A 24,227-nucleotide genomic window follows, 5' to 3' on the forward strand; every position below is an offset into this window, starting at 1 on the left:
AGCATTTCTGACTATTACGAATATGGCCATGGAACCAATGACGAAGCCTACAACAATTACGGTAAAAGCATAGCGCATTTACTTATTTTATTTACACTGTTCCGAAGCCCTGAAATGAAGGCCACAAACCGACTCTCATAATGTACAATATCCCTGTGCTATTACCAATGCTTGAATATTCATGAGAGTTCTTTAAAACCAAGGCTATCATGGCCTCAAGCCACCTCCATTATAAAACCTCAATGGCTTCTCCTTCCTTTAAATGGGACTACCTGCTAGGCTTTAATGCGACAGTCATGGCTCCCAGCTCTCACTGGACAATACTGGCAGCTCCTCCATCACGATCCATAGAGGAGGTAATGTTTCACAGCTGAGAGATAAAGAAAGATGCCCCATAGTTTTGGCCTAGGCCTGGTCATTCAGGAAAGTTGGCATTTATTGTCATGAATCTTGCTCTGGAGGCAGCTCTGCAGAGGGGTCACTAGCTTGCACAGCCACAAAGTCATAAAATCTGATTTTAAACCTAACCCTAACGTTAACCACACTGCTAACCCTAATGCCTAGCCCTAACCTTAAATTAAGAACCAAAATAGATAAAACATTTCATGAATTTTTACAATATAGACAATTTTGACTTTGCAGCTGGCCCATCTAGCGGAAATCGCTCAGTTCTCCCTCCAGGGCAAGATTCATGACTAAGGTCAACCTGCGTCATTCAGGTCCAAGGATCAGCTTCTGTATGCATTGCCCATCATACCCTTTGGCTAGCAAGCTAGCTACAGGCCAGGATTTGATTAGAGATGCAGCACGGCACAATGTGCGCCAGTGAAGGCCCAGAGGTCTGACTGATGCCTATTGAAAAGGTGGAGGTGGATGTTCCGCCAGCGTTCTGCCTTTTGAACATGTGCCCTAATTGTGGATTAGATTGGATACCAGATCAGGGATGCTTCTGCTCTTGGCTCTTAGCCCTCTGCTCTCCACTGAAGCTGATTTCCAGTGTAGGTCTGCTACATCACGGTCATTCATTTTCAGCACGATGAAGTGTGGACGCAACAAAAACCAATGATTTGATTTTCTGCTCCATAAACACTTTGCGACATAGAACCAGAGCTCTGCACAGTGAAGGAATTTGCTCTTTATGTAATTTGACTCAAAAAATGAGCTCCAGCCACCCAAGCCATAGACTGTTCTCTCTGCTTCCGCACGACAAGCGGTACCGGTGCATCAAGTCTGACACCAACAACCTCCTGAACAGCTTCTATCCCTAAACGATAAGACTGCTAACAAAATGGCTGAGTTGACCCTTTATTTTATTACATTTTTTTCACTGTCTCTATGCACACTCACAGGACTCTACACACTCACGCACACACACATAGACACACGCAAGCACGCACACACACACACACACGCACACACGCACGCACGCACGCACGCACGCACGCACACACACACACACACACACACACACACACACACACACACACACACACACACACACACACACACACACACACACACACACACACTACCTTATGTTATTTTTTTAGCTCTACATTGATATTGATTACTGCATTGTTGGGTTTAGAGTTTGCAAGAAAGGCATTTCATTGTACTTGTGCACGTGACATGAAAACTTGAAACTTGAAACTGCAGCCTGAATGAGCCAGAGCTCAGTTTTGGGCCGACAGAGGACAGAACGCTCATGTAATTAATTTACTGTGCTGAGAGCAGTAGCCCCAGTGGTACCTGCAGCAGAAAACAAGGACCTGAGAATACTCTCATGGACATGCACGCCCTTGTTAAGAAGGATTAATGTCCAAGATATGACAAGGATTTTCTATTTTTTGAATAGCCTGTATTAATGTAACCCTTTTGCAGCTCCTCCAGCAGCTATAGTCCCATCCCATGTGACAACAAGTTACATGGTATTGCCTTATACACATAATAGTATCATGTGATGCAGTATTGCCCATAGAAATAGAATGACTTGGTCTTATAACTTGGTATGACATGTGGATGAGGGCTCACAGGAGTGGCTAGGGACACACTACTTTGTATTGTATGTTCTGTAAAGTTCATAGAGCGTTGATCCCCAGCACATATTATGAATGAAGCTTATTGATCATTAAATTAGGGTGACATTGCATACTCAACCATTGAAGTGGAAAGAACAGCGAGCGTGAAGCAAAAGCAAGTCTGTGAAGGGAATCATTGAATTGGTCATTGACCAAGACCAATTTCTACAGGGAAAATGTATTTGCTGCTTCATTACCCACCTATAGATAAACTTTGGCAAACAAACATACAGTATGTCACAATTAGACATGCTCACAGGTAGTAGTAAACAAAACATAAGCATTGCTTAGACAGGTTGAATTGAACTCAAAGTTTAGTTTGTCTTTGACTTATTATGGTTTGTCTTTGGTCTACCACAGAAAATTACAGTAGTTCCTTACTTTGAACTTGATATGAGTTAGTATCTTACTACAGTATATAATGTTGTCTGAACTCTACCTCTTGCAGAAGAGGAGTGGACTACAACCCGTCCAACACTCAAAGCCCCAGCAGCAAGGATCTCACGTGTGGGCTACAGAGAACATCCCTATGGTAGATATTGAAGGGGCTCCACATCTGTGACCTCCGACATAAGACAACCATATGATTGTTTAATTTCCTCCCAGAAATGTTAGATTTTTTTATAACATGGACTCTTTTTTTAGAACAATTATTAGAGAAAACAAAAGAAAGACACTTGTGTTTCAATAAACATTGGAATGTTGTTCTTGGTTGTCAATGATTGTCTGTCCCTCGAAAAATAAAAGCATGAAGTTGTCACAGAACTTGATGCTTCTTGATAACCCTTAGGGAACTTTGATTTCAGGATGAAAATGGGTTGCTACTATTGAGTAAAGTTAACATAGGTGATAACTTATTTTTTTCTATATTTGTTATGATGTTAGATTTTGATCTTGTAAAACTAATTAAACATTTTTCGTGTTGGGTTGAAAGCAATCAGCTATGTATGTAGCTTACTACAAGTGCTCTGTTCTGTGTTTAACTTGTATTTGTAAATAAAACATATATTAAAATAACATAAAGCACCATGTGTAAGCTTCTCTAAATAGGTGGCCATAAATTGGTAAATTTGTTTTGCCATAATTTGTTAATAAAGCTGAAACTTTTTGGTAAAACAGAAACATTTGAAGTACTTGTTTCTAGCACTAAATGCCTGCTTGGTTTCAGGTCATTGCTAAAATGTTTTTTGATACAGAAAGTCCAAAAAAAATGAATTTTCGAGACTTGTCTTCGTAGTTGTTGTGTAGATAACATGCAGTAACACGATAAAGAATCTTTTGTTAAATACTTTCAAAGTAAGAGCCAAATTGTTCCTTGAATCTTGGTTAGTAATTTTAAATGTATAACATGTTAATGGAAAGCAACTGTTTAGACTAATAAATGGATTTTTAAGCTATTCTCTAAGTTTGACCTTATTAAACACAAATTCTGATTGACTTGTTTGCACTAGCATGTCTCTGAGAATGATATGGCGATAAAAGAGGTAAGAAAGTCCCCCCATACTACCATAATATTGTCTAAATGCCTTCAACCTTTTCAACTTGGCTCGTATACAGTTCTCGACAAACAGTATGTGAATATTGTAGACATTCACACTCGTATGCCATCACTGAGTGAATGAATGGGATGGACTTAGCTTGCTGTGTCTTCTATCAGCAACCCATCAGTGTCTCTGCTGTCTTTCTCTTTTCCATTTTTCTTATTCAACCTTAGAAAGCTGCTGTATTTCCAGTGCTTTTATATATCACCTCCGCTGATGGCCGTTTAGAGATCTGAATTCTGTTTTGTGACTAGTAGACATGAAGACTGAAGGCTTATTAAGACAGTAGATCGCGGGACTCAAAGGATGACTAAACCTTACGCAGGTAACCCTAATAATAACTCTAATTTTGCGTTTGCCAATTTATAAATGATTATAAAAAAGTTACTTACACTTAAAAAAGTAAACCTGTCCCTCCTAACCCCCAAATAAGAGGCACTCTAAAACTACTAATTCATGTTAACTAGAGACTTAAAAAATGACTCATCAAAATTAAGAAAATAACACAACAATCAATTAAAGACACTAAAACTAAAATGAATGTCTTACCAGCTAAACTTTAGCTATATAACCAGAACACAAAACGACCAAATAGTTTTTCTGAAATTAAATTGTCATATTCCTGTGGCTTTTGTCCTACCCTGAATTGGTTTACTTTTTTGACAGTAACATACTTTAGGCTTCTCATCCTGTGTAGAGTCCATAATGTTGCATTGCATGCAATCATGAAGTAGTTAAGATAATTGCTATTTTCCATAGTCTGACAATCTTTTTCTTCATATTTGATACTATTTGAAATGGTTTGTCCAGTCTTAATCACATTGTTTTCCCCCAACAGGTGTAACATATTGTGTGAACTGTTCGATAAGGGGAGTGTGAGAGGTAAATGTATTAATTTCTCATCCATGAATTCATTTCTAAACTATCATTTAACTATTTATTATTTTGTATCGTCTTGCCTCAACCAATCACAATCAATATATCTCTTTTACTACACTATTTAATTTAGCCCCCCTCAGTTATGAATAACATACATTGTAATCTGGCAGTTTACCATGATAAAGAGCTTTGAAGTTGTTTGGCAAGCATCCTATTTCAGTCCCCACTTTGCCTGAGGGAAGCTGATAGATGTCTCTAGATTCAACAGTAAGACATAGAGCAGCCCTGAGAGACCTGAAACTTCTGTGTTGCCGCTCTGATTTTTTAAAAGGATAAATTCTACCATGATATTGAATTCTGGGTAGTGCTACTTCACCACAACAAAAGGAGAAAGCAATTAATATGTACATACATTTCCAATAGTGCAATGTAAGCGGTGCTGAATACTAAAGCTAGCTTGTTGTTCCTTGGAAGGGGACTGGTCCATCTGTCTATTATGTGAGGGGAAAGCAGATTGTGTCCGGGCTTGTTGTTATGTGCTCAATGCTTTGCAAGTATTTTCATCTTAATGTATTTCTTCAATGCATTGTGTACCTTTGGAAATGTAGAGAAATATATGCACTGCTCCACCCAGCACATAAAAAAATTACATTAACATAAAAAACAAATGTACAGCTACCATGTTACTATACATATGCTTGCTTTTGAAATAGCAATGACACCTCAAAGACAATGTTCATTTTTTAGCAACACCATTTTATAATTTGAATAAACACATGGCATAGCATAGATATGTTACTGTAATACAGAAAATAATACTTAGAAATCACAGTAATGGCTTGCTGTTGGACATTTGCAGTTTATTTCGCTACGTACTATAGAATTCCCTTGACAATGGAGAAAATTAACTGAGAAAATAATTTTCCTTTCTTTCAAATGTACAGAATACCCCTCCATAACAGCCTTTGTTTCAAATACAGCAAATAAAAGAACTGCATGTTGGAGTCTGTTAACACAATACAATTAATAATCTACTTAGCAGAACAACATAGCAGCAGATACATGGGGTTTGCTCGAAGGTAAAGTCTGTGCTGAAGGATGCAGTCTTGTTGGATAGAATATTCATATTAATTACACACATGAATGCCAGTCTGTTGGGAGTATCTTTGCTCTAATGGAATTGTGCCCTTCTACTGCAATGCTTATAACATATGGGTAATTAAAAGTTCAATTAAAAATTATGCAGCAGTATTAGCAAGGCACATCTAATGGTAAAGTAAAATAGTAATATCTAGTTAGAGAACACTTAATTAAGCATATTATTTGTGGAAGATCTACTGTATGAGGTTACTTGTTTGTGATAGCCTAACTGCTTCCCTATTTTTAACACAGGGTCCTTCATACTATATTAGACAACAAACATAAACAAACATTGATAGAGGTGTAGGCATCTCTACCCTAAAATAGCTGGGATAGAGTTATTATCTATCCTAAAACAGCAGCATTCATATCGGTAAACTACTTTCTGTTTACCATTCATTTCCTCATTAGTGGCATCACTATCAACACATTTCCATTAAAGGGGCAATCTGCAGTTGCTACATATTTTTTTAAACATTTTTGTACCCATTGATTCTCAAAGATTATAACTTATATATTAGCCTCATGAGCTTAGTTCCTCTGTCGTACCCCATCAGAACCCAAAATATAAGCTTGTTGTACTCCAATGTTAGTAAACAAACATGGTTAAACATGGTTAAAACATGGTTAAAACATGGTTAAAACTATAATTTTGATATCATGGATGGTCAGTTTTTTACAGAAACAGTAGCCAGGTGTACTCTTTGTTATTGTTTCAACCGCTGATTGGCCCTTTAAATTATTAAATCAATCTCAATATGCCAGTGGATTTATTGGCATCTGGTGGCTCACATTACACTCCTAACACTTTCCATACCTTTCTGGAGTACGATCCCATTATATGTCTTACCTGAAGTCATACAAATAACATTAAGTAGAAATGTGTTAATCTTAAATACCTTAAGGGCTGAGCTGGGATCTTTATTACAATCCAGATACACAGAGATGCAGTGATAATGGCCACTGGCCAGCTCAGATGCTTCCTGTCGTTAATGTCTTTCTGAAGCAGTGATGGCATAGTCGGCAGGCTGATCTTGATAAAGATGTGACATTAAATAGATAGCTAATTTACTTCTGAACTAGATATTAGATAAACCTCCTGCAAACCATCCTCGATGTATTGATTGCAAAAGCACTTGCCAATACTGGAGATCTCATTTGCAGAGCTGATTATAAAGATGTGACCCAGCTGGTGCTATGGCTTCAACTCTGAAAAACAGATCCTTCAATATGTAACATGTATTTGGTTGTATTACTTCAGGTGCTCTGCAGGTGTGAAGGATCATGAATAATTTACTCTTACATGGACTTTGTTAAAGCATGTTGCAGTAGCTTGGGGGCATACGCTTGGTGTAGGATCATATAGGGAATTACGTATTAAGTGATTAGATTACCTTAAATCCTCATACATCAGTTCTCATCATTATGGAATAAATTAAATGTAAGAAGATTCATTTTACCCTTTTGATTAGTAAACCCTTGGTCTCCATTCTCTCTACTATCTTTCAACACATGGATTTCAATTGAAATGTCAGTCCGTATTAATAAACAATGTAACAGGTAACAGACAGAGAGATTGATTGTCATCCATGGAATCAGATTACTAGACTCATACTATAGTTTACTAATGGCAACATTTAACCCTGAGTTGGACATTTAAAGTATACTACAGTACCACTCAAACGTTTGGACACACCTACTCATTCAAGGGTTTTTCTTTATTTTTACTATTTTCTACATTGTAGAATAATAGTGAAGACATCAAAACTATGAAATAACACATATGGAATCATGTAGTAACCAAAAAAGTGTTAAACAAATCAAAATCTATTTAATATTTGAGATTCTTCAAAGTAGCCACCCTTTGCCTTGATGACAGCTGTGCACACTCTTGGCATTCTCTCAACCAGCTTCACCTAGAATGCTTTTACAACAGTCTTGTTGGAGTTTTCACATATGCTGAACACTTGTTGACTGCTTTTCCTTCACTCTGCAGTCCAACTCATCCCAAACCATCTCAATTGGGTTGAGGTCTGGTGATTGTGGAGGCCAGGTCATCTGATGCAGCACTCCATCACTCTCCTTCTTGATCAAATAGCCCTTACACAGCCTGGAGGTGTGTTGGGTCATTGTCCTGTTGAAAAACAAATTATAGTCCCACTAAGCGCAAACCAGATAGGATGGTGTATCGCTGCAGAATGCTGTGGTTGCCATGCTGGTTAAGTGTGCCATGAATTCTAAATAAATCACAGACAACGTCATCAGCAAAGCACCTCCACACCATCCCACCTCTTCCTCCATGCTTCACGGTGGGAACCATACAGGCAGAGATCATCTGTTCACCTACTCTGCTTCTCACAAAGACACGGTGGTTGGAACACAAATTTGGACTCATCAGACCAAAGGACAAATTTCCACCGGTCTAATGTCCATTGCTCGTGTTTCTTGGGCAAAGCAAGTCACGTCTTCTTATTGGTGTCCTTTAGTAGTGGTTTCTTTGCAGCAATTCGACCATGAAGGCCTGATTCACGCAGTTTCCTCTGAACAGTTGATGTTGAGATGTGTTTGTTACTTGAATTCTGTGAAGCATTTATTTGGGCTGCAATTTCTGAGGCTGGTAACTCTACTGAACTTATCCTCTGCAGCAGAGGTAACTCTTCCTTTCCTGTGGCGGTCCTCATAAGAGCCAGTTTCATCATAGAGCTTGATGGTTTTTGTGACTTTACTTGAAGAAACGTTCAAATTCATGAAATCTTCCGCATTGACTAAGCATGTCTTAAAGTAATGATGGACTGTCATTTCTCTTTGCTTATTTGAGCTGTTCTTGACACAATGTGGACATGGTCTTTTACCAAATATAAATATCTTCTGTATACCACCCCTACAACACAACTGATTGGCTCAAACGCATTAAGAAGGAAAGAAATTCCACAAATGTACTTTTAACAAGGCACACCATTCCAGGTGACTACCGCATGAAGCTGGTTGAGAGAATGTCAAGAGTGTGCAAAGCTGTCATCAAGGCAATGGGTGGCTACTTTGAAGAATCTCAAATATAAAATATATTTTGATTTGTTGAACACTTTTTTGGTTACCACATGATTCCATATGTGTTATATCCAGTGGTGGAAAGAGTACCCAATTGTCATACTTGAGTAAAAGTTAAGATACCTTAATAGAAAATGACTCAAGTAAAAGTGAAAGTCACCCAGGAAAATACTACTTGAGTAAAAGTCTAAAAGTATTTGGTTTTAAATATACTTAAGTATCAAAATGAAATGTAATTTCTAAAATATACTTAAGTATCCATAGCAAAAGTAAAAGTATAAATCATTTCACATTCCTTATATTATGCTAACCAGACGGCACAATTTTCTGTTTTTTTTTTTAAATTTACGGATAGCCAGGGGCACACCCCAACTCTCAGACATCATTTACAAACAAAAATGTGTGTTCAGTGAGTCCACCAGATCAGAGACAGTAGGGATGACCAGGGATGTTCTCTTGATAAGTGTCTGAATTGGACTATGCTCCTTTCCTGCTAAGCATTCGAAATGTAACGACTACTTTTGGGTGTCAGGGAAAATGTATGGCGTAAAACGTACATTATTTTCCTTAGGAATGTAGTGAAGTAAAAGTTGTCAAAAATATAAATAGTAAAGTAAAGTAGAGATACAACAAAAATATACTTAAGTAGTACTTTAAAGTATTTTTACTTAAGTACTTTACACCACTGGTTATTTCATAGTTTTGATGTCTTCACTATTATTCTACAATGTAGAAAATAGTACACATAAAGAGAAATCCTGGAATGAGTAGGAATGTCCTAACATTTGAGTGGTAGTGTATGTCTGTTCTCCCTGTAAGCTGTGAACGTATTGATCCTAAAGTGGGATAGGACATACATGTTTGACCAGACAGGTACAGTACTGTACACAGGGCTTTGAGTCTGCTCAAATCAGTGTCACAGAGGTGGAAAGATTGCCATCTGGTAAAGCCTTGTCACAGCCAAACTTTGACAAACAATTTCCTGAGCATCTAATTTGTCTTCTCTGTGGAGTGTCATGGTAGTCAATGAAAGTGGCTACACATAGAGCTGGTATAGAACCTGTTTAATGGATTACTTACAATTGCCTTTTTTCTGCCCAAGATAACGTGGTTGTGGGCCAACATGGCACAGAAAACACACTCTCTTCATTTAAACAGTCCATAAAGAAACATAACTCATTTAAACTGTGCTGTAAATGTCTAGCTGTAAGTTAAGAGCCAGCCTTTATTATCTGCAGTATGATGCTAAATTCATAAAAGATAGTTGTGATCCATCTCAGATTCCAGTAAAACAGATGTAAGACATCAAACTGTTTTGTATAGAAAATATCACACCTCATTGAGTGTTAAAAGGATTCTAGTTGAACAGCACGGTTCCAGAGAAGTATCTTGCTGATTCTGTAATTGAATTCAGGAGGATAACAACAGCACAATTAGCCGATGAGGAACTGTAGCAGCTCTCAAGGAAGAGGAGGGTGCCACTATGGTCCATTAATTGTGCCTTTGGTTGGCTACATTCATAAGTGAATACCGATTTTCTGGAGTCGCAGATCCAGTAGTCGATCTCAAATAGCTGCGTTTACAATAGCCTTGAGCACTGTATGTTTCCCACATTTCTTTAGGTACGTCCCTTCCTCCTCTATTTCCTTTTGTATTCCCATTTACATATTGTGTACTCTGTTTCCTTTCCTGTTCTAGGCTCTGAACTCTCAGTATGGAGCACACAGTAAACTCTTCCCAAGGGACTGTGGAGTGCCTTAACCTACCAGAAGAGCTGGGCACCACCATAAATTAGCTTTGTGCAAATGAGCATGGTAAGTATCTGGAATCTTTCTTGCACACCTGCTGTAAAATGAATGCATTATGTCCTCAATGTCTTTTTTTTTTTAACTCTACAAAAACTATAGGGTTTGGGTTGACAAAGAAGGGGCACAGCCTTTTGTTAATTAACTCTATAAGCCATTCAGAGAGCAAGCCGGTGCTTATTTAAGTGGTAGCTCTCTGCTCTCCTCATGTGTGAGTTTGTGGGAAGCCATGAGGAAGAAGGGTTAAGATGATCCATTGAAGATCTCTGAACCATAACTTCTATTTGTGCTGCAATCCAAAATGTGAAAACCATGTGAACTGCAAAAGATCTTTACAACACAAATAAAATACTGTTTATTTCACAGCAGTTAGGTGTCTACAAGCAATTAGGGGTTGAATAGGTACATCGGAGGGCTCACTTCAATCCGTATCACAGAAGTTCAGCGCTATAGCAATTGAGCTGACATATGCAGCATATACCGCGAATGCAGTCTGAGAACGCGGGAACATTGCCTTTAAATTCATATTCAGGGTTCAGAAATTCATATTCAGCTTTCAGAAAAAGGCTACTGATTCATCTGTTTGGGGTTCTTTGTTGATTTTGAAAAGCTTTTGAAACCGTTACATTAAGCCTGAAGAGAGGGATTTAGTTCCTATTGTTCTACACTCTTGTAACATCAAAAGATTTGCTTAAGGACAACTGCTGAAGGACAATAGGCCTACTTTCAAAGGCTTTTGAATAATTCCCCAAAAAGTATTATTTTTCATGATTCATTATTTTCTATGAACAGCTGTCCTCCTCTTCGCCCTTGACTTTGAAAGCCATCTTCTTCTCCCCGTAGATGAGGCACTTGGCTCTCAGCAGGTGCATCCCGTTAGGAGGCCTCCAGACCAGATTTGCATGGCGGGCTGTTTATTTGCCGTTATGACTAGGACTGATTTCTGTTGCTGGGCTAAAAGACGTCTGCCAGTGCCATTCATTAAGCCTTTGCCAAAAACACTCTCAGATCCATTTTCATAACAAGCGTGTCGCCAGCTTGACACACGCCAAGAGCTCAAATCCCCAAGCCTGCTTTGAATGTTGGTGTACATTTCTTAAAGTATGGTCCATTGTTCAGAACCTTCCCACATACAGATTACCAGTGAGTCATTACCAGAGCTGGATTCCCAAAGAGAATTGCATTGGTCATTGTTATGTTAGATGTGATGTAAGCAATTGTTAAAGACTGAAGTGCTTCAAGGCTTCTCAGATTACTCTTTTTTTGTAGAAAAATGACAGCTGAGCAAAACTCTATTTCATTAATACTATGTCAAATGGACCCATGTTGAATAATTGTAACGTGGTCCTATGCATTTTGATTCACCAGAGCCCTATACTACATACATATGTAGTTTGAGGTGTTAACGAGGTAATTTTGATTAGACCAGGTACATTTCTATGGCAACAAATCCATCAGAACTAACCTGCTCCAGGACAGGTTAACTCAGGGTTAACTAATTTATCCTGAATGAAGTGTCTGAACCACGAGTCGAGGACCAATGAAATCAGATACCCTCCCTCTCGCAAAGATTGTGTCATCCCTTCATTTGAGGAAGACGACTGATTAAATATTCTATTAATCAAGGTTTTTTTTGTGTGTAAAAAATTGTAATGTTAAAATACCTATCACATTACACATTTAGTAATGACAGCATTGGCTTTCCAAACAGTACGTTTTTCGCGCGATTGTATTTTGAAATTTGCTAAATAAACCGACAGCTGCAAACAACCATAGACATATAATCCATAGATGGCAGTTCCCATTCAAGTCAAGACTGGCAGCCATTGCTAGCGTGGCCATGAGGTTAACAGTCAAAGCCAGAGTTAGAGGTTCCAAAACCTTTCTATAGATTATATGTCTATGGCCACAATGCAACAAGCTGTTCCACAGATAGAAGAAGGAGTGATAGGTGCATTGATAAGCATGCCAAAGACTGAATTAACGATAAATTGTCAAATTAAGACGCCACTTCTAAAAGCCTATTTCACCATAGCCTGCTGAATTTGCAAGATAACTTTTCTTTAATTTTGATTTCGTCACAAATTAAAATGTGGAACTGACTCGCCCATAGATTGATGTTTCAGCATTGTCTCAATGAAGAGTTTGACGTTCGACTAGCCAAACATGACACAATGCACTTGGCTTGGCAGAGTAAACCTGGGTATTTGGGAAGGAATGAATATGCTTACAAGGCTTTCAATCCAATACTAACCATTGACAATAAAAGGAGTAACCCCATGTTCTTTTCTGCATGATTATGTTAAAAAGCAGTATAGTATATATACCATAGTAATACTGCAGATAACACTTATTTTATACAAATACTCATGAATGTTCTCCACTCTAGAAATCTAAATATTGGTATGCAGAGGGAGATTAGTTGGAGCAGATCTAGGTGTATTACCAGGGAAAAGATTCACTCACACAAGTTAATAAGCAACACAATTTGTTGAGTTTACAGCTGAGTGCCTTATCCATGCATGAAAAGATTTCATTTTCCATTATTGTTTGTTTTCCCTGATTATTTCACAGATAGAGAAAGACAACTAAATTACTGTTGTTGCACCTATTGGGGTGTACAGCCCCCCAGTCCTGCCAGTTCACAAATTAGCTTGGGATCTGGGTCGATTGCATGGCAAGGATGGTGTCTGCACAGCTCAGCACACAAGGAAGTTTTTTATCAATCACATTTATTTATAAAGCCTTTCTTACATCAGCTGATGTCACAAAGTGCTGTACAGAAACCCAGTCTAAAACCCCAAACAGCAAGCAATGCAGGTCTAGAAGCACGGTGACTAGGAAAAACTCCCTAGAAAGGCCAAAACCTAGGAAGAAACCTAGAGAGGAACCAGGCTATGAGGGGTGGCCAGTCCTCTTCTGGCTGTGCCGGGTGGAGATTATAACAGAACATGGCCAAGATGTTCAAATGTTCATAAATGACCAGCATGGTCAAATAATAATAATCACAGTAGTTGTCGAGGGTGCAGCAAGTCAGCACCTCAGGAGTAAATGTCAATTGGCTTTTCATAGCCGATCATTAAGAGTATCTCTACTGCTCCTGCTGTCTCTAGAGAGTTGAAAACAGCAGGTCTGGGACAGGTAGCACGTCCTGTGAACAGGTCAGGGTTCCATAGCCGCAGGCAGAACAGTTGAAACTGGAGCAGCAGCACGGCCAGGTGGACTGGGGACAGCAAGGAGTCATCATGCCAGGTAGTCCTGAGGCATGGTCCTAGGGCTCAGGTCCTCCGAGAGAGAGAAAGAAAGAGAGAACTAGAGAGAGCATATTTAAATTCACACAGGACACCGTATAAGACAGGAGAAGTACTCCAGATATAACAAACTGACCCTAGCCCCCCGACACATAAACTACTGCAGCATAAATACTGCAGGCTGAGACAGGAGGGGTCAGGAGACACTGTGGCCCCATCCGATGATACCACCGGACAGGGCCAAAAAGGAAGGATATAACCCCACCCACTTTGCCAAAGCACAGCCCCCACACCACTAGAGGGATATCTTCAACCACCAACTTACCATCCTGAGACAAGGCCGAGTATAGCCCACAAAGATCTCCGCCACGGCACAACCCAAGGGGGGGCGCCAACCCAGACAGGAAGATCACGTCAGTGACTCAACCAACTCAAGTGACGCACCCCTCCTAGGGACGGCATGAAAGAGCACCAGTAAGCCAGTGACTCAGCTCATGTAATAGGGTTAGAGGCAGAGAATCCCAGTGGAGAGAGGGGAACCGGCCAGGCAGAGACAGCAAGGGCGGTTCGTTGGTCCAGAGCCTTTCCGTTCACCTTCACACTCCTGGGCCAGACTACACTCAATCATAAGACCCACTGAAGAGATGAGTCTTCAGTAAAGACTTAAAAGTTGGAGAGTCTGCCTCTCTCACATGGGTAGGCAGACCATTCCATAAAAATGGAGCTCTATAGGAGAAAGCCCTGCCTCCAGCTGTTTGCTTAGAAATTCTGAGAACTCTCTTTGAGAACTCTCTCTAGTTCTCTCTCTCTTTTCTGCATGATTATGTTAAAAAGCAGTATAGTATATATACCATAGTAATACTGCAGATAACACTTATTTTATACAAATACTCATGAATGTTCTCCACTCTAGAAATCTAAATATTGGTATGCAGAGGGAGATTAGTTGGAGCAGATCTAGGTGTATTACCAGGGAAAAGATTCACTCACACAAGTTAATAAGCAACACAATTTGTTGAGTTTACAGCTGAGTGCCTTATCCATGCATGAAAAGATTTCATTTTCCATTATTGTTTGTTTTCCCTGATTATTTCACAGATAGAGAAAGACAACTAAATTACTGTTGTTGCACCTATTGGGGTGTACAGCCCCCCAGTCCTGCCAGTTCACAAATTAGCTTGGGATCTGGGTCGATTGCATGGCAAGGATGGTGTCTGCACAGCTCAGCACACAAGGAAGTTTTTTATCAATCACATTTATTTATAAAGCCTTTCTTACATCAGCTGATGTCACAAAGTGCTGTACAGAAACCCAGTCTAAAACCCCAAACAGCAAGCAATGCAGGTCTAGAAGCACGGTGACTAGGAAAAACTCCCTAGAAAGGCCAAAACCTAGGAAGAAACCTAGAGAGGAACCAGGCTATGAGGGGTGGCCAGTCCTCTTCTGGCTGTGCCGGGTGGAGATTATAACAGAACATGGCCAAGATGTTCAAATGTTCATAAATGACCAGCATGGTCAAATAATAATAATCACAGTAGTTGTCGAGGGTGCAGCAAGTCAGCACCTCAGGAGTAAATGTCAATTGGCTTTTCATAGCCGATCATTAAGAGTATCTCTACTGCTCCTGCTGTCTCTAGAGAGTTGAAAACAGCAGGTTTGGGACAGGTAGCACGTCCTGTGAACAGGTCAGGGTTCCATAGCCGCAGGCAGAACAGTTGAAACTGGAACAGCAGCACGGCCAGGTGGACTGGGGACAGCAAGGAGTCATCATGCCAGGTAGTCCTGAGGCATGGTCCTAGGGCTCAGGTCCTCCGAGAGAGAGAAAGAAAGAGAGAACTAGAGAGAGCATATTTAAATTCACACAGGACACCGTATAAGACAGGAGAAGTACTCCAGATATAACAAACTGACCCTAGCCCCCCGACACATAAACTACTGCAGCATAAATACTGCAGGCTGAGACAGGAGGGGTCAGGAGACACTGTGGCCCCATCCGATGATACCACCGGACAGGGCCAAAAAGGAAGGATATAACCCCACCCACTTTGCCAAAGCACAGCCCCCACACCACTAGAGGGATATCTTCAACCACCAACTTACCATCCTGAGACAAGGCCGAGTATAGCCCACAAAGATCTCCGCCACGGCACAACCCAAGGGGGGGCGCCAACCCAGACAGGAAGATCACGTCAGTGACTCAACCAACTCAAGTGACGCACCCCTCCTAGGGACGGCATGAAAGAGCACCAGTAAGCCAGTGACTCAGCTCATGTAATAGGGTTAGAGGCAGAGAATCCCAGTGGAGAGAGGGGAACCGGCCAGGCAGAGACAGCAAGGGCGGTTCGTTGGTCCAGAGCCTTTCCGTTCACCTTCACACTCCTGGGCCAGACTACACTCAATCATAAGACCCACTGAAGAGATGAGTCTTCAGTAAAGACTTAAAAGTTGGAGAGTCTGCCTCTCTCACATGGGTAGGCAGACCATTCCATAAAAATGGAGCTCTATAGGAGAAAGCCCTGCCTCCAGCTGTTTGCTTAGAAATTCTAGGTACAATTAGGAGGCCTGCGTCTTGTGACCGTAGCGTATGTGTAGGTATGTACGGAAGGACCAAATCGGAAAGATAGGTAGGAGCAAGCCCATGTAATGCTTTGTAGGTTAGCAGTAAAACCTTGAAATCAGCCCTTGCCTTAACAGGAAGCCAGTGTAGGGAGGCTAGCACTGGAGTAATATGATCAAATTTTTTGGTTCTAGTCAGGATTCTAGCAGCCGTATTTAGCACTAACTGAAGTTTATTTAGTGCTTTATCCGGGTAGCCGGAAAGTAGAGCATTGCCGTAGTCTAACCTAGAAGTAACAAAAGCATGGATTCATTTTTTTGCATCATTTTTGGACAGAAAGTTTCTGATTTTTGCAATGTTACGTAGATGGAAAAAAGCTGTCCTTGAAACAGTCTTGATATGTTCGTCAAAAGAGAGATCAGGGTCCAGAGTAACGCCGAGGTCCTTCACAGTTTTATTTGAGACGACTTTACAACCATCAAGATTAATTGTCAGATTCAACAGAGGATCTCTTTGTTTATTGGGACCTAGAACAAGCATCTCTGTTTTGTCCGAGTTTAAAAGTAGAAAGTTTGCAGCCATCCACTTCCTTATGTCTGAAACACAGGCTTCTAGCGAGGTCAATTTTGGGGCTTCACCATGTTTCATTGAAATGTACCGCTGTGTGTCATCCGCATAGCAGTGAAAGTTAACATTATGTTTTCGAATGACATCCCCAAGAGGTAACATATATAGTGAAAACAATAGTGGTCCTTAAATGGAACCTTGAGGAACACCGAAATGTACAGTTGATTTGTCAGAGGACAAACCATTCACAGAGACAAACTGATATCTTTCCGACAGATAAGATCTAAACCAGGCCAGAACTCAAACTTTGTCTCTTGCCTGTTTTTTCAGATATGCGGATGGTTCTGTGGATGTGTAGCATCTTCTCTGTCCAAGTCAACCTGGCCAGGTGAATGCATAGACTATATAATGCATGTAGTCTGTTTGATCACTATGATTAAGTTAGTCATATCATACTTGCATGTTGTGCTTCCATACAACCTTCAATGAATTACATGCTTATATAGTAGATTTGATTGGATTTGCATTTGATACAATACGGCTTTTGTTAATGCTGAAAAGTTTAGCAGAACTTATACTCTTCCCTTGAAGCAAAATAAGAGGTTTTCCCAGTTCACCTGGGTTTCACCATAGTAATCACACTGTAGTTGCACCAGTATCACCTCTCCCACCTTTTCCATCCCAGAGAGCAGATCATTACTACAGACATGGTGTGTTACCTAGGGGAAAGCACAGCCCCACTGCCCCAAAGCCCCTAACCCACAGGCTGACTGCACCCATGATGTCAAACCCACATTGACAGAGAGTAGCCAGGGGTTGTAGAGAGATACGGTCAAAAGGAATATGGTAGTGACTGCAGGCGTACCAGCCATGATGCTCGACAGATACCTTTAAAGCTAACAGTGCGGAAGCACACTATCTTGTTGAAACAAACTAAGGATAATAGTGTCATCTGTCATGTATTGTATATACTGTAGACTGTATTGTATATACTGAATCCATTCAAAAAGAAGTGATGAGTCTTTATTTGTATGTCCTATTTATACATTTCAGTTATTTTCTCTGTTTCTAAAGCATTCTGTATAATTTTATTTTCTCCACAAAAGCCCCCCAAAATGTATTACAGGCATGCAGAACTAGATTTTTACTTAACTGTAGTTCGACCTCAGATGTCTGTGACGTTTCTTTCTTTCTATTTCCCCTCACTTCAGGCAGTGAAGTATACATGCTGTTTGTGTATTAAGTCTTTCCTCTGCTTTGATTGTACTGTGTCTGAACAAGGAAACAGACGGGACAAAGGACAAACAGGAAATGTGTTTTGCTTTCACTCAAATGCTGAGGTTTGTAAGTAAACTATGCAGTTGAAAGTGTCCTGTGCCATTTTTCAATTTTAAGACATCAACACAAAAGGTCAAACGTTATAATGCAGCTAATTTGCTAATGTATTTACATTAAAATCCCTTTTAATCCAACAAAATTTGCCTCTGTATGCTTATTTTGCAAGGAACAGTCCTTTTTGTTATCCAGTATGTATGTATGTATGTATGTATGATTATTGTTGAAACTGATATCCTTGTTCAAATCCCGTAGGCATGACCTCTTAGCTCACTGATAAAACCCAACTATATTTTTAACAAAATATAAAATATATTGTCCTGGTTTAAAACCCATTTTAAAACCAAACAGCAGCGAACATACAGAAAACACAAAGTCCGCAGCACTGCGACCCTGGCTGCCACACAGGCTGAGAGTGCACCCCATGTGTGTTCCAGCCAGGCTTGCTAATAAATGGTGTGCTTGGTAGTGCCAACATGAGCATGTTAGTTCATTAGGCAAGTCGGGCCTACCGCTGGCACCCAGACCAGATGTCACAGACACTTCACTACAGCGGCCTGTCAGTGCAAACTGAACAAATGACAGTGGCGAGCTATGGCGTGTTCCTCAGACTCCATTCTAAGGGGGGGGGGGGGGGTTGTGATAATGAATGTTGCTGTCTGGACGTCTGCATATGGTATGCCATGATTAACACCTGAGATTAACTACACAAGCAACACAGTGCAAGGTGACAGTACAGCTGGCACATAGGGCTTTTGTCATGCTCTGTACTATAACGAAGATAGTACATAGGGGCAGACTGGCCAGAAAAGCCAGATGGGCTGGTCCATTTTTAGCAAAGTGGGCCTGTCTGTTTTTTGCGCAAAATCATCATTATTTGGCTAATAATGGGGGCCTCAAAGGAAAAAATGGTCTGATGTGTTAGAAATGCCAGGGCCGATTTCTGTTTTGCCATTCTCTGTACTATATAGTACCTTAACTTATTTTACCTTCATTTAAGCATGCAGTCACCATTAAGACCAGGGTCTCTTTCACAAGGGAGCCTGCATATACAAGTCAAATAAAACATCTAATACAATATAAAACTTGTAAAATTCAGCGCAACACAAATATTCAAGAAAAACAATGACATTCCTCAATAAGAAGGTCCTCAATCAATATTTAAAATTCCCAGAGCGGCACCATGAAATCCAATTGTAATGTATTTTGTAGTTTGTTCCAGCAAAGAGGTGCTTTAAAACTAAAAGCGTATTTACTTAGTTTGGTGGAGACCTGAGGAACCTCAATAGTTATTCAACCTTGTGAACGTGTTCGTTATCTCATGTTTTTATATTTTAAAAGCGAAGTTAGGTATTTCAGAAGCTATTGTAGTAGAGCCTTGTAAGCAAAAAGGGAATAATGAAGTGATCTACGGGATTTGAATGAGGACCCCCTAAGGTCTAAGGGCCCGGTTATACTAACCTAACATATGGGATTGTTTTAAGATGGTCATACGGAGGATCATTCAGCTATGTGATTTAGAATTGTAGGACCCCTGTAAGTATAAAAACAGATATGAAAAATAAATATTTGATGAAACATTGAATTTGACCTTACTGCTATTATTCCATAAAAACGAATTGAATAACATATTCATACATGGCAAAACAGATAGTCAAAAATGTATGTTTTGAAGTGTCTTTCTTATATCTGAGAGATATAAGAAAGATCAGATTGTCATATAAATTATATCCATATTCAACCACTTTTTTGGGGGCACTAAGTACTTCCGTATATTATTCCATTCAGTTTTTTTAACTGGTACCGGGCTACTTTCAGACAAGTCTTGTGAGGCTTGTGAGCATCCTAGAGCAAACAACCGACATGTACAGTAACCTTGCCAAGGACTATATATCTTTAATGAAGATTGCCAGGTGAGCCTTGAGCCATGAGGATAAGTGACACTGATGCTATTCAACATGTACTAGAATAAGAACTTGGAGGACAGAATCCCATTTCACTTAGCCTATACATTTTATAAGGAGAAACTCGCCCCATGGACATCTTAAATAAAGACATTCATAATTCAAACCTTTATGTGATATTGATATATTCCCTCAAAACGCGATTCACTCCACCGACGCTACATTTCATCTGCCTTCATATATCCTGATCTAAATATTGAAAATACAAAGGAGAGAAAGTGGGTCAGGAAGCAGGCAGATATCAAGAAGAAATGTTCAATGATGCAAAACAGTGCAGGGCAACACTTGAAACACACAGCAGCAGTGAATTCACCCTGCCTGGAAGAGACAGGTATCAGGAATCAAGGTAAGACCCAGATGCAGACTGTCGAAGTAACACTGTTTATTGTAGCAAACAGGGGCAGGCAAAGACAGGTCAAGGCATGCAGGGGAAAATCCAGGGTAAGGCAAAGGTGCAGGAAGGCAGGCAGACTCAGGGTCAGGCAGAGAGGTCAGGCGGGCGGGTAAAGGGTCAGGACAGGCAAAAGTAAAAACCGGGAGGACTAGCAAAGAGGGGCTGGGAAACGATAGGAGCTGACAGGAGAAACGTCAGTAAGCTTGAATGAACAAGACGAACTGGCAACAAACAGACAGAGAATACAGGTATAAATACACAGTGGAAAATAGGGAAGATGAGCGACACCTGGAGGGGGGGGGGGGGGGGGGGACAAGCACAAGGACAGGTGAAACAGATCAGGGCGTGACAACAGGTACTTGAGAAAACCCAGCTTTGTTTAAACAGTTTCTCACACTTGATGAGCCAGAATGGAAGGGAGCGCTGATCATCACCAGAGTTAAAAAGGCACTTCCCCGATAGAGAATTTATCATGAAAGAGTTTGCAGAGTTTGCAGAGTCCTTGACATGTTTTGATGATTTTTCGTCTTTTCTTGAAGGCTGGCTGGGATCCAGGCAAGGGTGACAAAATGTTGGGCGTTAAAGGGTGAGCTGACAGCTCAAGGAAGTTCTGTGCTACTCTGGCTCTGTGTATCAGATTTAGGTTGACTTCTGCACAGGTCTTGCCCTTCTCCAGCTCATGAGGTCTATATTTCACAGAGTTGATTGATGCAGAGTGTTGATGTGTGTGCTATTTGTGCGGTACAGTAGACAGGAAAGTCAAATAAGGTAACTTCTTATTGCGATTCTTCTGAGATTATCTAGTATACAACATACGCTTGCATTACTTATGGCAATCTACATAGGGAATTTAAGGGCACAATACGAGACCCAAATGCACACACAAGAGGCAGATGGTAGCGCTCCGATATTTATTATAACAAAGGGAGTAGGCAAAGGCAGGTCGGGGACAGGCCAGGTCAGAGTCCAAACAGTACCAGACGATAGGCAGTCTCGAGGTCATGCCAGGCAGGGGTCAGAAACCAGAGTCCAAAACAGTACAAGGGGATAGGCAGGCTGGTAGTCAAAACAGGCAGAGTGGTCAGGCAGGCGGGTTCGGAGTCAGGACAGGCAAGGGTCAAAACCAGGAGGGCTAGAAAAAACAGAGACTGGGAAAAATAGGAGCTAGGAGAAACACTGGTTGACTTGGCAAAACAAGACGAACTGGCACAGAGAGACAGGAAACACAGATATATATACACCGGGGATCATAAGCGACACCTGAAGGGGGTGGAGACAATCACAAGGGCAGCTAAACCAGATCAGGGTGTGACGGCAATTGCAGAAAATCTGTCTATAACTTAAGATACATTATAAGGATTTGAAAGGGCAATAGACGTCCTTCAGACCCAGTACCTGTATGAGCCTGGTACATCTCTACACTCCAATACTCATATAAACCAGGTCAATTCATGGGCATACAGCTTCATACTCATATAAAACAGGTCTACCCTGTATTGAATATGAAATCACATATGTTAACTAGACCTTTTAAACATTATGTTGACCCCAAAAATATTTTTAAACGATGTATTTGTCTTTTAATGTCACGCCCTGACTATAGAGAGCCCTTGGTTCTCTATGGTGTAGTAGGTCAGGGCGTGACTAGGGGGTGTTCTAGCTCAATATTTTTATGTTGGTGTTTTGTATGGTTCCCAATTAGAGGCGGCTGGTAATCGCTGCCTCTAATTGAGGATCATATTTAGGTAGCCATTTTTCCCACATGTGTTTGTGGGATTTTGTTTTGTGTTTGTGCATGTGCACCACTACTTTCACGTTTCGTTGTTGGTTTATTGTTTTGTTTTGAAGTTTCACCGAAATAAAGATGTGGAACTCTTCACACGCTGCGCCTTGGTCCGTCTTTAATCACGAGCGTGACATTTAAGCTGTTGAATGTAGACTTCTGGTGCCAAATCTGTCTGTAAAAGTACACATTTCAGAAATCATATGAAACTTCTATAATGATACTAGACACCTTGATTTTGCATAATATATGACACATTTGTTTATAAGTACAACTTTTCTAGAGCCTATAAATGTAAAGTAGAACAGAGTTACGCTGGCACTATTGTGACCATGGGATTCAATGTTAAGGTAGGACATAATACAGTGAGTATAGCGCAATATCTATAGTACAAAATGTACGTGCTTTAATATAGAACAACCATAGGCTACTGTGGAACATACTGTATGTGCAGGTCTGGTCTACCTTTCAATTACTGTGATAATTGGGTGATTTTGGTATCTCCGTACCACTGACAGCCCAGCTCAGTCTTGCATCATTCGCCAAGATGGCCCCTGCGGTATTTCCCCCGGGCAGTCTCTTTTTCAGCCGCTACACCGTCCATCTCTAACACACCAGGTCAAAACATGCTCAGGGATGTTCACATCAGCCAGCCACAGGTACAGATATAATGAATCCTAAAATACACACTCTTACAGAGACAGACTCCAGCCCAGAGCAATGTTCAGCCACAGAAAAATATGTGCAAAACCAACTCATCTTGTTGGCAGGGTTTGTATAGCCCCCACAACAGCGTTGCTATCATTGTTTAGTCGTGTTATTCCCAAGCTATTTCTATTTATTTTCTGACGAGTATTTAATGGATGTACACGCATGTTTCACAACCTGGGTAGACTGTAGTAAATGTGTTTAGAAACCCAACGGTATGTTTTATCATGTGTTGATTTGATTTGATTTGCACATTCAAGAGCATGATATTGTCAAATTCCTCAGGAACCATGCCTCTCGTTCACACTTCTGACATGAATAGGTTTAAATAGGTCACAAAAGATCAATAAATTGGTGGGCTATCATGCCCGTGCTTGCATAGAGATACACAGAATAGGAATGTAAGAGGAGCTTGCTGAGCACAATGATTTTACACCCCACATAAAAGAGTAGCAAGCAACAATCTCAGTTTCAGATGGTATATCCACGTTTGCAATCTCACATTGGTATTACTTTACAGAAACGTCAGTGTGTACAGTATATCAAACCAATAAATACAGCCTACATGCAAAATATCGACCACATATTTTCAAAACCAAAAGCTGTCAAACACAGTTATTCCTAATCCAAAGAGGAAAATTCTAAGTCTGTAAATGTCCACGTGGTTCCTTCCACATGCCGTTACACCATGGCGGCACGTCAGAGCAGGGAGAATAGTTCTTTAATGACATTCACCACCATTCACCAGCTGATCATCCTTAGGAATTCCCTCTCGTATGCACTGTTGACGTCCCATGCTCTGCTGCCCACCACAGCACTGCTCCAGCACGTCCGGTCACCCTTAGCTCACATTCCACAGTTTATCCAAAAATTAAGATATGGATTCAACTGAATTATTCCACAAGGAGAAAAAAAAGAAGAAATAACACCCCCACATAAACCACCCCCTGATACAGTATACCACCTCCTGATACAGTAAACCACCCCCTGATACAGTATACCACCCCCTGATACAGTAAACCACCCCCTGATACAGTATACCACCTCCTGATACAGTATACCACCCCCTGATACAGTATACCACCCCCTGATACAGTAAACCACCCCCTGATACAGTAAACCACCCCCTGATACAGTATACCACCCCCTGATACAGTAAACCACCCCCTGACACAGT

The 24,227-nt window shown here is 40.5% G+C and overlaps 1 protein-coding gene across 3 annotated transcripts in view; it reads left to right on the forward strand.

Moving 5' to 3' along the window:
• Nucleotides 1-18,330, forward strand: part of LOC139571113 (KH domain-containing, RNA-binding, signal transduction-associated protein 2-like) — a 139,428-nt gene extending 121,098 nt beyond the window's left edge. The window contains exons 8-13 of one of the 3 annotated variants that reach the window (XR_011674238.1): nt 3-61; nt 2,527-2,610; nt 4,458-4,501; nt 10,385-10,500; nt 17,197-17,254; nt 18,078-18,321. Coding sequence is in view for 1 of the 3 variants with exons in the window: in XM_071393674.1 (XP_071249775.1) it covers nt 3-61; nt 2,527-2,621 (154 nt within the window). In the remaining 2 variants the exon portion in view is untranslated. Of the gene's footprint in view, nt 1-2; nt 62-2,526; nt 3,476-4,457; nt 4,502-10,384; nt 10,501-17,196 lie in introns of those variants that run through there. The other 2 variants (XR_011674237.1, XM_071393674.1) reach the window with 2 other exon arrangements.
• Nucleotides 18,331-24,227: the final 5,897 nt, after the last annotated feature.

The sequence above is a fragment of the Salvelinus alpinus genome, chromosome 3 (genome assembly GCF_045679555.1).
Source record: "Salvelinus alpinus chromosome 3, SLU_Salpinus.1, whole genome shotgun sequence".
NCBI lineage: Eukaryota > Metazoa > Chordata > Actinopteri > Salmoniformes > Salmonidae > Salvelinus > Salvelinus alpinus.